Below are 18131 nucleotides of genomic sequence, written 5' to 3'. Positions count from 1 at the left end.
TTACCCATAGCCCTCTGTTTATTTGTACCTATTTCCACCTTCATCATCACGCCAAAGAGGTTATGTGGCTTTTCAGTATGTTTGTCACAATAACCCAAAAAGGTCTGGTAAGACCTCATTCAATGACAAGTGTGATCCAGATCTAGATCCAGGACATTTGAACAGTTCTTTACCATTAAGAGATAAAGCAAGATTCGAGTCTTGATGCTTAATTACCATGGAAATATTACATAGACTTATATGAAGAAAATCAGATAAATTTCTAGAACATAAATATTTCCAGACATATATGACCATTTCAGTTGTGGATTTTAATTTTTAATATTGTGAGATCAAGCTTCTACTGAAGCCTGAGGGCAAAATCCATCCATCCATTGTCTTCCCCTTATTCCTGGAACCTATCCCAGCAGCTACAGGTGAGAGGCGGGGTTCACTCTGGACAGGTCACCAGTCCATCGCAGGGCCAACACAGAGAGACAGACAACCATTCACACCTGCGGTCAATTTAATGTATCCAATTCGCCTCGTCCCCAATTGCATGGCTTTGGATGGTGGGAAGAAGCCGGAGTACCCAGAGAGAACCGACGCAGGCATGGGGAGTACATGGAGACTCCACACAGAAAGATCTCATGCCCGAGCTGGGACTCAAACCCGGAACCTCCTTGCTGTGAGGCGACAGTGCTAACCACTGCACCACCGTGCCGCCGAGGGCAAAATCCACTAAGTCAAATCAATCCTCATGTCCATCAACAACCCCTTACTCCCTTTCCTGTCAAGGCCTTCTTGATTTGCATTCAAACTACTGGTCACATTGCAAAATACTGTACCTAACACATGTGTTTGTTACTGTGACGGGTGAAGGATGACCTATCCATGCCTTTCTTCAGTCCTTAAACTTTCTGAGGAACAAAACCAGATATGTTCCATTGTTCTACTACTGCAGACTCTCTGCCATCAGATAACTCACAGTCAGGGAACATGTGGTGGGGTTCAGCGCTTTTGTCTATTGCTGAAATAGGTGCTGGTCACATATGATCTTAAGCTGTGTGCACTTTAAAAGAGGTCTGCATATTATGAATCATTGTAATCATTGGTGATTAACAATGTGAACTCATTTAACAGTAATTGTCTCTGCTATCCACATGCTTACTCCCAGTTGTACCAGTTAGGCTTGATGAGATCCCTGTGGGCCTTATATGAAGGGACAGTACTCTTTTGTTAAACACATGGCTGTGGCGTTGTTGGTGAGGAATATTCTCAGGCTTCTGTACATCACTCTGGACAATGAGGCCTCGTGTCTGATACTGATACAGCTGTTGTGTATACAACACATTCACAATAGAGTTTCTGTCATGTTTGAAATGTATTTAGAACATAAGTTTGGAATTATTGGCATAAAAACTTTTAGTTTTACACTAGTTAGTTGAATATGTAGTATTGTTTAATAACAAAATTGCAAAAAATGCAGGTTTACCAAGGAGGAGCTATAAAACACACTATGGCCAATTCAAAACAAAACAGCATGTCTGCATTGCTACTGAACATTTATAAATTTGAATGACATCAGCCAGTTATGAGTTTTGAAGGGGGATTCACATTGTTTACACGTTTGCATTTTTAAAATATATTTTAATGTGACAGATTATAGGAAACAAAGTATAATTAATGAATATATGATCTAGGTATTTTGTTGTTTTTGCAAGAATTTTATCGTTATCATCAACTGGCATGCAGGGGAAAAAAATACAAAAACTTCAAGTGTACAGTTGATAAAATGAGAAGAAAATAATTACCTGAGAATATGGTGCACATTTTTCAAACCCTAAATGTTTTGAATTTTCATCCTGCTAGCTGAACACTGGATGGATTACTCGCTGGCTCTGCTGTAAAATCCTCTGCCATCCTCTAGTCTCACTGCAAGCAAGATCTTGACAGGCACCAGTATGTTCTGAGTCTCCGTTACCACTTGGACACCTGCATGTTGCTCCCATATTTGTGACATGGCTGGCAAACAGCTATCTGGGCTGTCAATACATTTCATTTCTTAAGCCACATTCAAGGAGATGCTCCACTCCAACAATAAATAGAAATCTCCTGGGCATCTTTTCTGCATCAGTTTAAAGGATCATGACCAGTTCCCCACAAAAGAAGGTAGCAATCCTCCCATGTCACTACAGATACCACCGTCCTGTGCAGGGCGAGGGATCCAATGAAATTGTTTTCACCTGAATATGTTTTCTTGTCAGCCACCACTACCACCACCATCAGCACTAACTTAGCCAGGGAGGCACCAGAGAACATCTGCACATAATGGGGAATGTACCCAATATGCCCCAATGATGCCTTGAAATCCTCTCCATGAAAATACAAGGAGTATAGGTGACAAGATACAGCCCTGCCCCCGATTCCCACAGGAATAGAGGGTGGGCTAGTTGGGTTCAGGACTTCTTCAAAGTGTTCCCTCCATTAACTAATTACTTACTCAGATAAGGTCAACAGTGTCCCATTCCTCTTATACTCTGCTTAGATGGTTCCCCCTCCTGAGGTGGCAAAATGGTTTTCCAGAAGTGTGTTGGTCAATCGTTCTCCATGGCTTCCCTGAACTCTACCTACACCAGGCACTTTGACTCTGTAACAGCCAAGGTCGACTGTCCTCCAGCCTGATGCTACTTCAAAGGGAGACTGACAGTGAAGATGCTGTGGTTTTATTGGCAGAGTTGTGATATGACTACATCCTTCAAGTTGTGTAGGGAGTAGAGAGATTTTTGTGCCCAAGTTTGGAGCTGGAGACAGCTAGTGACAGAATGACAGTCATGATTCGGCCCGATAGCTTTGGAGCTCTGTGACATCTCAGTGTCATAGATCTAACAGACTTGACACATGATGCCCTCAGTTTATTTGAAGTCGAGCAGTGAAGTTGCTGAACTTTGCAACTCCTATGCAGTTTGCTAGGGCTTTCTACCCTGGCAAAGAAGCTGTGTTTTGGTGAGTTGATTGGTCATTCTATGCATGAAATTTAAGTTATGAGGCAATCACAACCACGTGTACTTTTCAGTATCCATGAGATAATTGGAAAATGTCATTGTGATTTACCATTATTGCTATATGACATTTATATGAGCTCTTTGTGACTTGTGATGACAAATGGGTTCACGACAGGCTGTCCCATTTCTTCGGGGAACATTTTCTACTCCTACCTCTTGTGAATCTGTCCCACGGGGCAGGGAACAAAGGGTAAGGGTAAAAATGAGACATGGGATTGAGTGTCACACTCAAAAACTTAAGTTCATTCATGTAACCACAAGCACTTTGGGAAGCAGAGCTTGAATAAAGCAAGACCGCGCGACATTTACAGTATTATGTAATGCTTAGACTGAAACATGCCATCCGGTTACAAGGCTACTGGGAGGAGCACCCGAGTCATCAGAAGCTGAGTGATGTTTGGGCACGTCAGACTAGAGAGAGGTTGAGAGAGGGGAAGATCATAGATAAGAGACGAAGGTCTTTTTGAAAACCTGCTGTTATTTTTTGATACTTGTTTGTCCAAGAAATCAGAAGATAAAGATGGGGAACCGGGTCGCTCGTGAGGACTACGAATGGGTGTATACTGACCAGCCACACGCCGACAGGAGAAAAGAGATCCTGGGTGAGCTAACTTAGCTCGTCCATTAGCAAGTTGGGATACAACTATAACGCTGGTCAACCATGATTTAACCATGTGAATTAGATGGATGTGCATTTTTATGAAATGGTAAACGTTTTAAAGTTAGCGGTGTATTTAAAATTAAACTAAACATAGTAGCAGACACGGGTTGCTAATGAAGCTAACGGTTCTATATCCTTCGTTGCATTTGACGCTAGCTAACTTAAGTGTAATTTAGTAGTTACCTGGACTGAAACTCCAAGTTATTCTTTTCTCAAGGATTGTCAGTCAACGCCGTACTATAAAGATATATAAAGTCGTTGATAAATAATATTGACAAGCTAGTGGAAACTGGTTAGCTTAATGTTAACTTTTGCCATGCAGGAATAACGCCACTCCCTGAAATGACATAACTCCGCGTTAAGCTTCGCAGTAAAGTTGCTCTAACGGTATCCAGCCGTGATCGATCGAGCACAGCCGAACGGTCAATACAGGCCCCTGGCACGACTCCCATGTTATTGAGGCAATGTTTTGTAGGTTTTCGAGAAATTTAAAGAAACAAGTTTTATGCGCATGCTTCAAATCATTTATGTACGTCTACATCAGCTAACAGCAACAAATAGAACCACGCACACACACTTGCCATTCTTTTTCTATTTGCCCCATCCTGTCACTTTTAGGCCGTTGAGATATTGTGTGTAAATTAACTAGAGCTGCTGCAGTCAGTGACTTGATAATCTTCCATTCATTAATTATTGTGTATGGGGTATGGGGTCAAATGTCTTCTGCTTCTCGTGTAATTCAACCAGCACCACTGGATCTTTAGAAAACAAGGAACTTACATTGCACACTCTGCCATTACTATACATGCAAGCTTGAAGTCAATAAGTCCATATCCTGCAACATTTCAGAGGTGTGGATGAAGGGTAACAAATCAGCAGCAAGATCTTGAGAATGAAAAACACAACAGCTTCAACAATCCCCACAGTAGATTGTTGCATGCATAACCACAAATGCATTAAATTTTTGTCATATTGACAGTAGTACCTTACAGGGATAGATTGCAGTGTCAAGCATTACTGGAATACCTTGCCTGCAAGCCTGACATAAAGAAAATCTGCACTTGGAATAAATTGTTGCTTAAACTCACAGCAGGAAAGTTTGGTTGCCCAGTATGTTGTTTTGGGGGCTCATGAGTTCTCACTGTAAGATTTTATTCTGTCACCTTGTATGTTGTTCGATTTGGTCAAGCACAAAATGCCTTCTTTATATTGAAGTGGCCTTTTATGAAAACTAGTTGGCCTGCTGGATGATTAATGTGGTGTAAGTTTAGTGTACTGTTTTTGTATGTTTAATATTTTTTCACTGTTAACATAACAGGCACTTAAGTTAATTTGGTCAACAAGAAGTGGATTCATTGTGTTGGGAACATAGCCATGGATGGAGAAAGACGGGCACTAACAGCAGGCTTGTCTCCTGGTTTGAATTATTCATGTAAGCTTTTTTGGAATGCAGCATTGCCAAGAGACCCTTGGACCTTGTCCCTCCTTAGCCCGTGTTAAGTGTGAATACATTGAGCTGTATTTAGTCTCTCCACTTCGGAGGTGGCCTGGCCTGACCGCTGTAGTAAGTCTGTTTATTTGAATACTGACTAAGCAAGTAAAATCTGAATAAAAGATGGATTCTAATGGCATGTGTGAACTGACCCACTTGTGATTGGATCAGGTGTGAACAGACAAGGTGTTACCATAACTGTGCTTCCTCAGAGTCCAACCTCAGAGTTAAAGACTGGAGCCCCTTCCACGCTGCACCAAAAATGTGGGGTGTTTGGGCAGTCTGAAAGGGTCGACTCGGCATTTCGTCCCGCGTCCACCGACCCTCCAAGCGACCCAAGTGTTTAGCGGCTCACCTCGGCTCTGCTGGGCTTGCCTGCAGTGTGAAAAAGGCAACCCCCTTTGTCTCAGGTTTCCCGCGACCTTCCTGTCGCATTCTGATTTTGTCACTGTGCCGCCTGTCAGGCTGTCATTGTGGAAGCTGTGGAATAAAATAAATTTTTTAAAAAATGGGGCTGGGCTGTAAGAGCTGCTCACTCATCTCTTCATAAAGTTTTGGCCTCTGCCATAAGATCAGTCTTCCTGTTGATGTCTATTTCACTCCTTTTTTTCTAAAAAAAAACTAACATGTATGATCTTACGTGAATTAGTCTATGCTTGGGAACTCCCAATAATCGGGGAACCCTAACGTGAACTGCGCTAGCACGACCATGAAAATATATATACATAACTTGTACAGCGACAACTTGTATAGCGATCTTGCATGTCTTTTTTATTCGATTATGGCAGGACACTGGCAAGTTCTTGAAGTCTGTGACCTGCTCATCATCCGTGATGAAGAGGCGATCCGGCGGCAGATTTCTGGAACCGTACGGTACACTGTGATTTATGGGAACATCACCGGCATTTTGAGACAAGGCGCATTTTTATGTGTAATGATGATGTCAGCACGTTGACATACGAGAGAGAAAAACACAGGTATGCAGCCCTCACAGTGGCAGCTCAGACCCGCATCTGCTGGAAGCCTGAATGCGTCCTGAAGTCAAGCAAACGCAGGTACAAAAACCTGCTTTGACATGCGTGTTTCAGTATGAAAGGGGTATTAGGGAATGGGTTAGATCCACTTTAATCTGTTACTGTTGAGACATTAGTCATGCTTTTGTAGAAAACCTGATAAATCATCCGTTTCTGACCTTGTATCAGAGACATCCTTGCTGTCATTCCAAGAGCTCCTTCTATTGTGTACAATTACATACCTGAGGCCTGTCACAATTGGTGTAAAGGTCACAGCCTGTGATCACATCGGATGAAGTGTTTGCTGAGTCTTTCTTTGCATGACCCTCCCCGTTGGCAAGCAGTCAGACTTATCTTCGTTTATTGTTCCTTGTATCACATTGGATTACAATTTTCATGCTGAATCTTTTTTCTTTCTTTTTTTTTTAACCGACTTGCCAATTAGGAGTTTGGCTGATTCTGAAATTCTTTCCAAAAGATATAGTTGAGCCAAAGCAAAAACACTTTTTGTTATTTTTTTGTTTTATAATGGAAACGGTTCCAGGTTCACCTAACTCACTGAAACAAATCTTTAAATAAAGCTTTCTTGGCTTTAGCAGTTTTGTTGAAAGTCATATCTAAATGAAAATGAATTGCAATCACATAAAATCCAACTTCCCAGCTTGATCTTCAGATCAGAAGCAAGTAATTCATATCTGATATCATTCATTAAATTTTTTTTCCAGTGTAATAAAAAAAATCAGGTTTGAGCAAATTTGAAAGAAAACAGTTTGAGTCTGGTTAGTGTATTGATTAAGACAAATTAATTTTAAATGGTTAAGCAGGAAGACTTGACATTGATTGTTTGCACCCATTATTCACCAGGATGATATATTGTGTTACAACATAGAATAAGAATATTTTTAATTGATCAAATTTAAAGGATCCAGAATGGGAAGAAAACAGTGGTATTCTATTGATTAAAGAGTGACAATGAGTACTTTCCTTGGTGCTGGTATTTTTTTTTGTGTTGCGTTTTTGAATGCATGTTATATTGAACTTTTCCTTCTTCGGTAGCTTAAGGTGTGTGAAAGTGGCAGGGCTAGCTGTGTTCAGTGAGTTGTTAAACACATCAACTGCTTATCAACAGCTGATTGTTTGCACAGTAAACCGCAGTTAGTAGCTTGACATGACTTATCATATATGACAGGTTTCCACTGGGGCCACCTTTCACCTGCTGCCAACCTTTAATTGCTCTATTTGAACTTTATCTGGGACATTTATGTTCACAATAATGAATTTGTAGGTAGAGCGTTTACATACTAGGTGAACATTTTCTAATTGTTTATGAATGAGTCAAGCTAAATTTAAAATTGTAAGGTTGACCTTTTTTGACACTTATGTCTGAAATAACATGTTTGCATTGGGTTGGACACATCTTTTACAGTGGGAAAAGACATTTTCAGACATTAGCGCCATTTAGTGCATTTGTATACTCACAACATGTTGGTCATATCTACTCCCTCAATGACTGATGAAGCAAACACACCAGCCCATAGCCAGGTGAGTTTGCTGGGTGCATGGTGACATCATAAAAGGAAAAGAAAACAGCAGAATCAAGCCAAGCTGACAAGCACTGCACTACCTATGTCAAAAAGTTTAGCAGCTTTGTCTGTGATTGGTAGAGTGTGTTGTTATCTTGGAAATACACTTAACTAGCACTGCTATTATAACTCTCACAAGTTCCTGCCATTGTTGGAGGCTATGTAAACATGATTTTCCTTTCTCCTTGAGAAACATTGGAAATTTTTATATTATATGTTCACTGACAGCGAGCAACAGCGAAGTAGTCAGTTTGTCACAAAGTGAAAATATTTCAAACAATGTTGGGCCAGAAATATTGTTTGTAGTGGCTTATGGGTGAATAGTTCCATAACTTTAAAATAATTATGTCTTGTAACTGCCCTTTTCTCCATTTTCTTGTTATATTCCTGACCAATCATATGTTGTTTTTTTATAAAGTTTTTATTTATTTTTATTAACAACAGCATATAGTAGGTATATAACAGTCACAGTACAGAACAGTTGTTGCCATGTCTTCATCATAACAGTTTTATAGGTTACATCAGCATTTATTAAATTTCTTGGACGGACGGGAGCAGTCGGGGTGGTCTTATTAGAGGCAGGAGGGAGGAAATAAACCATTTCTTATGTCCTCGCATTGACAAAAAAGTTGTCCATTTTAACCATCTTGCAGCATACAAATTGCTTTTCAGCCGTAGTAGGAATGTCAATCTTTACATCTCATGGATCTGTTCAACAATTCGGAGCCATTCATCCACAGTAGGTGGGTCATTTTGAAGCCATTTCCGAGTTATTGCTTTTTTTAGCAGCAACAGTCAGGATTTTCAGTAGGTATTTGTCACTGTTTGTCATCCCTCCTAGTAGGTCACCCAAATAGAGAACGAAACATGATGGTGTGATCTGTTGTCCAAGAATTTGCTGTAGACACTTACAGATATTTCACCAAAATAAATGAATCTTAGGACAACCCCAAAAGATCTGGAGGTGATTTGCTTCATCATCCATACAACCTCTCCAACATCTTTGTTGTGAAGCTGCCAGATATGGTTTCATTTTAGGGGTAATGAAATATCTCACAAGATTCTTCCTACTGATTCATGCCAGTACATAGAACAAGTTGTAGAAAAGGTAGTCTTGCACGTTTTCCCACTGTTCAGTAGTTACGCTCTCTCTCAAATCCTTTTCCCATCTTACTTTAATATATTCTGTGGTATTTCCCAAGTTTCCAATAACACCTTGGTAAAGTCTTAAAACTATTGATTTAGTACCTTTAGTATAAGCTTGAACCATTAGTTGAATTATCTTATTGGAGTCTAAAATCCCATCAGTATGGATCTCTTTTTGAAAATAATGTTGTACCTGTAGGTACCACCAATCAAATGTTTTATGTTCCTGACTTATCTGCTCACTGGTCTTCTTGGTTCCTGCTGTGAAACTCATTATTTAAAGAATTTGTTGAAATATCAATAGAGGAATTGAACTGGAAATTTACTTTCAGAACCACAGCTGCTCGGAATGTGGGTGGTCACAGTTGAGCTGTATGACCTTATGGTGATGAAAAACTAGTACATCTAATTATGTAGATAAATTAACTACTAGCAGGACATTTCGGGATTACAATTTTGTACCGTAGTACATTGTTACCAGATACCCCGTGGGAGTATGCAGGTCCTGCGTAAGATCTTTATGTTTTACAGGGATTGGACAGTGCTGGTAGGGTTTATGATGGATCTGTTGGTTGTATGTCAGACTTGGCCACTGATTTGAGGTGGCATCAAATGTGAACTGTTAAAAAGAATGTAAACCCATCCCCATGTAGGTTTTACACTTCTTCTTGTTCACTAACAAAATAGAAAAAAATAGAATAACATCTTCAGTAGGTCACCTGAAATGTCCCCACACATTTACTGCTCCCTGGGCTGCTGTCACCGATAAAAAGATCTGATAAAAGGGTTGACTTTACTGTGTAGTTCCAGCTGAGTTCTCAGTAATATCACTGTTATCTTAGAGGATAAGCTGCCTTTCAGCCATCTGACCTCACTGATTGTCAGATTGCATGAACAGTAACAAATTGCTGACTGACTGTCCCTAAATGGACCAATATCTGTGTATTTGAAAGTTCATTACATGTATCGTCACACTGAATGTTAATGATGGCACATTTTTCAAGAATTTTCTGGTACGTTGGTCATGTTTTGTATTATCATACCGATGCATAAAACAAAATACAGGTGTACTGCTTGATTAGTTATGAAAAAAAATAGTAAAGTATAAAGGAATTAAATTGTCCTTACATTTACATATATCCTCATGTATATACAGATAATGACCCTGATTAATTCCACTAATACTAATCATTCCAGGTTATTTCACAGGATGACTATTGTGGTTGCTTAGTGCCCTAATATGCTCTGCTGGGGGTGTAGTGAGTGATGATAGCCTTTGAGGTAGAAACCATTAGTTTATCTGGTGCTGTGTGCTCCAATGAACCCATTATACCTTTCTCATGGCAGACAAGATCCTTTATGCTGTAAGACGGTCTTTAGCTATGATGTGATATCACACAATATAACAGTTTTTAATTTGATGTGAGTGTGGTTATTTAGTAAAAACACAAACTACACAGCTAAAATTGGAAAGAGCTGTAGGGCAATTGACTGTCATGGTGGCAGTTTAGGCCTCAGTATGAGTCTGTAAGTCCACATTTGATCACTATCAGCTTCATCATTGATAGCTTAGTGAAGGGCTAATGCTACTTACACTGTGTAACATACACCACTCCAACCCATTAACTCATTCCAAGACATGTTATAAGAGCTTTACATTAGTTAATGAATGGACATGCTGCTCTCATGATTGTTAGCTGTTCTTTGTATAATGTTCAGACCAGCCACAGTTGATTACAGCTTTAACTGCACGCTATTATTTGACTTCTTATGCTAGCTTGCTTTCAGTATCAGTTGGTGGGTGGAGATTTGTATAGTTTTAGTGGCCTGGTCTGTGTTTAGATCTAATCACTCATCAACGAGCTAACTTAAAATGAGGTTTCTGTCTTCTGTATTTCTACAGCGCCAAAATCAGGTGCATGCGAATGCCAGGAAACCTGAATCCTGGCTCCATGTGACTGTCCATAACACTTTGTGTTATGTACTTAAGCTTTTGTGTGGTAGTGTTCTGTTAGATTGTGTTATATTATAAGATGCTTTGTTTCTTTACATCCTTTACAAACAAGTAGGGTTTACAACTCAAAGTACAACTTCACAATCTGACAAATCAAAAAGGCACCAAGTAAGTGCAAACATCTACCAAGGGCAGTGTGGGTTTCTTCTTTTCTAACAGCTCTGGCCTCCAGCTCAGTTTTATAGACTTTTTCATCCTTCTCTTTACATGTATAAAATGGAAATCCTGTTGTGGTGAACCTGCAGACAGTTATCAGTTAACCAGCAGCTCTGCTTTTCTTTATGGGGCTTCATAGTAGGTGTAAGATTGCTATGCACGGGTACTTCCCATTGGTCAAATGAATGCCTGCCATTTTTTTGGTTGAGGGATTTTGACTAGGTTATCTAGCAAACAAGTCTGAGAGTGAAAGGCTAAATATTTCATAAGCACGCAGAAGGCATCTGAACTCCCTAGAGAAGTAGCTGTGTGTGCAAACAGCTGAAAAGAGCCCTTAGAGGCCCTAAGAACTTTCTGGAGTTACTAGAGAACCAAACCAAAAGTAAAAGTTGATTAGATCATTTGACATTCTTACAACTGCTGGGTGTGGTAAAAAAAAACAACAACAACAATGTGATGTGCTACTGTTAAATTCACTACTTTCTGCTCACAAAAATCTCAGATTCTCAAAAGTTTAAAATTATCAACTGCAGATTTAAGCAGCAATTCTGAAACCATCAGCTATGTTTTCCCTATGGAAAGCTACTCTATTAAAGTGCACACACTGAATCCTGTGGCCAATTCATTCTTCCTTGGTTTAGAATGAAGTAGTGGCTTGGCATGAGCCTCAGCATGTTCTCCATGCGCTTTTGTTTTGCTGCTGGGTTATGCCTTATCTGAGAGCAGTGGGACTGAACAATACATTTCACAATTGAAAAATGTCCTGCTCACTAAAACAGTTTTTTTTAAGCTGTAAATTTGTGATACTATTGTACTGGGATGAAACATGTTGACGCTACACTCATTCTGGACATTTCTTTCAAAATATGTAAAAATCATCATTTCATGATTTGGAAAGCTCAACACTTTTTCTACCATGTTAAATCAGCCCAGAGCCAGAGGGCTAAATACTGCCAGAGGCAGTTGATTTGGCTCTCTGCACACTACTTTTATATAAAAGAATGTTAACAACATTTTGCTGGCCCTGTTAAATGGAGGTGCTCCTCCAGTCAGAGGTGGGTGGTCCAGCTCTCACCCTGCAGAAGAAATCTGTGATGCTGCGATTTTTTTTTCAAGTGTATTGTGGTCAAGGCTCTTTATTCACAGGAATGTACAATTTTTCTAAAGTTTACGGTTTTTCTAAAGCGTCACATGTTCACCAGTGTTTTGCTTCTAATGTTACGTCATAACCAATTAGTCCTACCACTCTATAGAACTTGTATTTTGCCCCACATCCCTAAATAGTCTGTCTTGCACGTGAGAGGCAGTGGAAGTGGCTGCCATCCCTCATGCTGTCCCTCTGCTGTCTGTCCTCCTCTCACATCAAACTGACTGTCTAGATTGTGGAAAAGTGAGATGTGACAAGGCAAGTAGGACCAGCACATGGTCTGGAGCCAACAGCTCCAAATGATCCACTGATGTTGACTCCTCCTCTACTTTCATGTTGCCCTGAAGTTAATAATAGATTGTTGACAGAACTCTGAACATTAAAATGCTTGGATATCCCATATGGTGATGATCATTATTTCACATTAATAATATAGGAATGTCCTGAATTTAACTTAATTCTCTTTTTTTCTCCCACAGCCAAATATCCACAAATCAAGTCATTGATGGGTCCTGACCCTAGGCTGAAATGGATTGTGTGCATGATGGTGGCTATACAGTTTTTAGCTTTCTACTTAGTCAAAGACTTGGACTGGAAATGGATTTTGTTTTGGACTTACGCCTTTGGCAGCTGCATCAACCACTCAATGACCTTGGCTATCCATGAGATCTCCCACAACACGGCCTTTGGAAACAACAAGGCCATGTGGAACCGCTACTTTGCCATGTTTGCCAACCTGCCTATCGGATTGCCCTACTCTGCTTCTTTCAAGCGATATCACCTGGACCATCATCGCTATCTTGGTGGAGATGGCATAGATGTAGACATCCCCACAGAGTTTGAAGGCTGGTTCTTCTGCACACGCTTCCGCAAGTTCATCTGGATCATTCTGCAGCCTTTGTTCTATGCCATCCGCCCCCTCTGCATCAACCCCAAACCCATCACTCAGCTGGAGGTGACAAATGTGGCCGTCCAGCTCAGCTTTGACATCCTGCTCTATTGGCTGTGGGGGGCCAAGCCTGTGGTCTACATGCTGGCTGGCTCCATGTTGGGGATGGGTCTGCATCCAATTTCTGGCCACTTCATAGCTGAACATTATATGTTCCTCAAGGGTCATGAAACCTACTCGTACTACGGCTCCCTCAACCTGCTCACCTTCAATGTTGGCTACCACAATGAGCACCATGACTTCCCCAGCATCCCAGGACGTAGGCTACCAATGGTTGGTATCCCTTGCTAATTCACTGGCATAGACATAGAAAGAAATGAATAGAGACAAAGTTGTTGAGGCAGGGAGCACAACAAAGTCATAAGACGAGCGGGACTTGATTGTCCACATTGTCCCTCTGGATTGTCAATTGTCAGATAGTTACACAAATGTTTCATTATGATTTTAATATTTTAAGTTGACCCACTCTCTAAAAATATCCGTAGGCTATGTTATTTGCAATCTTGAGTGGACCCTCAGTTAACAGTTAAAACCACTGCGACAAATTTTTAAAATCATCACATTACATACATTTTCCTGACCTTGCATTCTGACCAATGTGATCTGTCTCTTATGTACTGTTAACGTGAATGCAGTCGAGGCTTGTTCAGACTTGAGCAGTCAAATCTACTCCAATGAAAAATGGAAACCAGAAGCTTCCCTGTCCCATCATTTTCATCTTTGCCAACAGTTTCTGTCTTTATATGCAGAATCTGTTTAAAGACATAATGGAAAGTATTACTCTGCTTACTTTACAATTGCAACATTCTCTTACACAGGGTATTCGTAGCATCACAAAGGCAATGAGTTTAGTGATGGACAAATTTATGACCCATAGACTTTATGTTCTGTCAACTCACTGTAAATCACATCAGTCAACAGAAACAGCAGCAACCCTATGGTTTGAGTTCTGTGGAAACAAAATTGAAACCTCAAATGATCACCACATTTAAAACCTGTATAAAACAAGTCTTTCTGGTCGGAGCTGACTGCTGGATCTGTTTCTTTCTGGTTTCAAGGTGAAGAAAATAGCGGCCGAGTATTACGATGACCTGCCTCAGTACACATCATGGGTGAAGGTCCTTTATGACTTCATCATCGACGATACACTCAGCCCATACTCCAGAGTCAAGAGGAAGCTGAAAGGAGATGTCAAAGAGGAGTAACTCTGGTCTAACCACGACAGCAGCCTGCTTCACCGTCCTCTTAACGGCTTCGACAGATTAATACATTAAACATTGGAAAATGATCCAAAGACTGTGCACACATTTGCAAGTGTGCTTTTCTCCACAGGAAGACAAAGAAAGTTGTGCGTAACTGCTGACCAAGACAAGTGATGTTAATTGAAAATATGAGATTCTGTTTAATAATCATGGCTTGTGCTTTGGACTGGTTGCTCAAAGATGATGACCCTGTTTAGACTTGCATTAAGATGCATCCTCAGTGATCTGTTAAAGTGGACAGCTCTTAGATGAGGTGTGAACACACTCAGACGCATGGAGATCTGATACCACATTCAGAGCTGCTCTAAGCCTGTTTTAGTCACATTCTTTCAGTAGTGTGAACACAAGTGTGTCCTGGGCTGAATTAAAGGACCTCATCAGCTGATGTCCTTTGTTGAAGCAGAAAGAGCTCAGAGAGCCATTATGGCCTCATCACACATCTTGGGTGTTTTGTTTGTCAGGAGCATGCTAAGACTCAATGTTATTTCTCTCTCTTCTCCTGTTAATTTTTGGCTGATGAACACAGGAAAGTATTGCTGGCTGCACTGCTTGCCCATCAGCTGCTCTCTCCCTCTCCACTGATAATAAATCATTACAAAATGTCAGTGATAGACTGACAGACCTGACAATTTGATCAACATATATTGCTTGTTAGAAATAAACATTGTTGCCAGTAAATACACTGATTAAAAATGTAGTGTAATGTTTATTTGCGTAGAGTCGGGAAGCAAAATGCTTTCAAAAGTGGTCACATGAGACTAATGTCGACGCATTTTGAACCCAAGCATTAACAGTCTTAGCAATGCTGTCCACCAGTAATTTGATTACATCAGGACAGATCTTAATACCAGGTGTGGACAGGGTCTTGGATCAATGAACAGTTGAAGCTAAATTAACATTACTGATTTCATAAAATTAATTCTGAGTGAATGAAACAGTAACAGGGGGCTTTGAACTAGAAAAGCAAAAGGTCATATCTTTGATTTAAATAACTTGTCAGTTCACCCAAGCAAATTTAGTGTGTGCATCACTGGTGCCTGGAGGAAGTGCCCTACTGAGTTTGAAGTCTGGGGGGTCTTGGATCTGCAATAATAGTAAGATTGACAGATGGGATTCTGGATGGTTCTGATGCCATTTGTATGCTGTGATAAGAGCAGTCAGAGCTCCAAGTCCGAGGTTGTCAGTTAAGTTTTGTGACGGCTCTGCCCTTAAAACAGCAGGAATTGCATCGCTCATTAAAAACAAAGCAGAAAAAAGTATAAGAAATCCTCTTTCTCATGACTCCGTATGTGCCGCTTGGTAAGGGCAACTATCATGGTTTTGTTTTGCTGATGAGATCAAAAACATGATAGATCTGACCACAAGTTTAAGAAAGATGTTTTTGTACAACCATTCCCAGAAATCCACGGACTACACTACTCCAACTTTAACAGCACGTTTCTGAGGACAAAGCATGTCGAGGTTGGTCTCATTTTGTCTTAAAGAATTTTAACATCCTCCTGTTCAAATCCTACAGATACACTCATTCGAGGGCAACAACACGACAGAAGCTTCGCCATTAGTGAAGAGCATGACCCTGCCTGTGTAATCATATCTTGAAGTGGGCTCAAGTTGAGCTCTGAATACATCCAGTCTTTCATATGAATAGTTGTTGCTGTATTGCTGTCATCCTGTTAGCTGCCCTGTTCTACTTCTTATGTTTAGAGTTCATTGGGTGACTAATATTGGCTGTTTTCTGTGTCAAATGTACAATTGAACCTTTTCTCAACTGCTTTTCTTTTCCAGAGCACAAACCCCCAAAAATACCATTTTGAACAGGTTGAATTTACCGGGTGATTTGTGTCGCAACACTTACTTGTGCACATCTTTGTTTGACTGAAGAATGAGTTTCCTCCACAGGGTGAACAGCTCTGGACTTCCATATGTTATGTAGTGTAAATCCATGCTCTTTAAGGTGATATGGTCCTATACCTCATAGGTTTTGATTATTTTTGTTGTCCAGTATACCCAAATAAAGGAAGAATCTATTTATTGACAGGAGTATGTCCTCCTAAGTTCATTTATAAATTCCAGTTTAGTTGGACAACTGCAGTAATTCAGCCTTTTCTAACATGTAAATTGACTGCTTGTCGTGCAGCTACTGTGACACTTAAGGAACAAAGTGGTATTATGAGACAAGATGAACAAGGTGTTTCTCCCTAGACATCCAACACTTGATTGTCCCGTAACATTGCATGAACTGCAACTAACACCCAGAAGAGGAGTTGGTATGAATGGTGCAGTTGAAATGAAAGTGCAGTTCTTGGATTCGTGTAATCTTAATTTTTTTGAATGTATTGACTTTGAAAGATTGTCAATGAAAAGTCTTCACATTTGAAATCTTTGGGCTTTGTTTTTTGTACTTGCAGTAATATTTCAGGTAATTCAGACTGCAGTTACAGCTGAGGTTCTATCCTCTTGCTTCATGACCAAGTAACCAGACAACTGGCTTGGTCCACTATTTTAATATTGCATATTTTTTATTTTGAATTCATTAAAGTCAATGATATGTGTGAATAAAGAGAGAGGCTGTTTCCCAGATGGAATGTTCCTCCCTCTTCTCTCGTTTTCACATGTCATTACACCGATTCTGTTTCAGGGTCTGGAGGAAACTTATGTTTGTCCACCTCCTCAAACTGTTCGTTCAAAATGTTCAAATTGTGTAAGCTTTCGAAGACGTTTCGCTGTTGTCATATTTGAGTGCTGTAATGTTGCAGTTAGAAGAAGGGCCCAAGGTATTATGTTGGGGTGTGCTGCATCCTCACAAAGCAAAGATTTTAACATCCAAAAATTCAACTTCACAATGACATTTGCAAAATTATTGTAACGATATTTTGGATTCCCTTCAAAGATTGATGGCACAAGATAAATTGTTGTGACATGTAATATGCCACCATATTTAACTAGGCATCAATGAATAAATAGGGTCACATTTAGATTGCATTTTGATCATTTACTGTCATAGTTTGACTAACCAGTAACTGTAACGACTGCTGTTACTATGCTGAATTTACTCTGAAAAATAAAAAAAAAATTTTTGAATGGTTCAGTGTCACTGTTGTGAGCATGGCTTAACGACCCAATCTCTTAGCTGGCAAGGCAAACATACTGTTGGGGGAACAACATACTGGCTTCACATGTGGAATAACATACTTGATGGTGAGTTAATGCAAGAGACAGCATGGCTCAGCGGTAGAGTGGCTGTCTTGCAACTGAAGCGTCGCTGGTTCGATCCTCACTTCTCCTGCTGACCATATCAAAGTATCCTTGAGCAAGATACTGAACCCCTAATTGCTCCCGATGGCCCTGCAAAGTCCAGGGTGTACCCCGCCTCTCGCCTGATTGTCATCTTGGATAGGGTCCAGCCCCTTGTGAGCCTCAACGGAAAAGCGGTATGGAAAGTAGATGGAGGTAATGTAAATAAATTCATCAAATTGCATTTAAGCATTTATTGGCAGAGAAAACCAAAAACAAATGGACCAAGGGAGAATGAGAAGAAACATGAAATAAGTGTCAGATCATTTGGTTTCAAACTGTAATTTAGATCAGGGAAAACTGAAGTATACACGTCTGTAATAATGACACTGAACACTGATCACACAGGGTTGGGTCTGACGAGAATAGC

The 18131-nt window shown here is 40.2% G+C and overlaps 1 protein-coding gene across 1 annotated transcript; it reads left to right on the top strand.

Moving 5' to 3' along the window:
• Positions 1 to 3393: 3393 nt before the first annotated feature.
• Positions 3394 to 17542, top strand: degs1 (delta(4)-desaturase, sphingolipid 1). The gene is made up of 3 exons (XM_086180775.1): positions 3394 to 3646; positions 12736 to 13478; positions 14264 to 17542. The coding sequence occupies exons 1-3, from the start codon at positions 3565 to 3567 to the stop codon at positions 14408 to 14410; spliced, it is 972 nt and encodes a 323-aa protein (XP_086036901.1). The 5' UTR covers positions 3394 to 3564; the 3' UTR covers positions 14411 to 17542.
• Positions 17543 to 18131: the final 589 nt, after the last annotated feature.

The sequence above is a fragment of the Aulostomus chinensis genome, chromosome 16 (assembly GCF_037954235.1).
Source record: "Aulostomus chinensis isolate RoL2024-O1b breed Wild chromosome 16, RoL_Achi_v1.0, whole genome shotgun sequence".
Classification (NCBI taxonomy): domain Eukaryota; kingdom Metazoa; phylum Chordata; class Actinopteri; order Syngnathiformes; family Aulostomidae; genus Aulostomus; species Aulostomus chinensis.
The sequence above is the reverse complement of the archived record's forward strand: the minus strand, read 5'-3'. Positions and strand labels throughout refer to the sequence as shown.

Excerpts from the sequence above, each read along its gene's own strand:
- degs1 (XM_086180775.1), top strand. The coding sequence starts at position 3,565 with ATGGGGAACCGGGTCGCTCGTGAGGACTACGAATGGGTGTATACTGAC. Across the intron at positions 3,647-12,735 it reads CAGGAGAAAAGAGATCCTGG|CCAAATATCCACAAATCAAG; the intron begins GTGAGCTAACTT and ends TTTCTCCCACAG. Across the intron at positions 13,479-14,263 it reads CAGGACGTAGGCTACCAATG|GTGAAGAAAATAGCGGCCGA; the intron begins GTTGGTATCCCT and ends TCTGGTTTCAAG.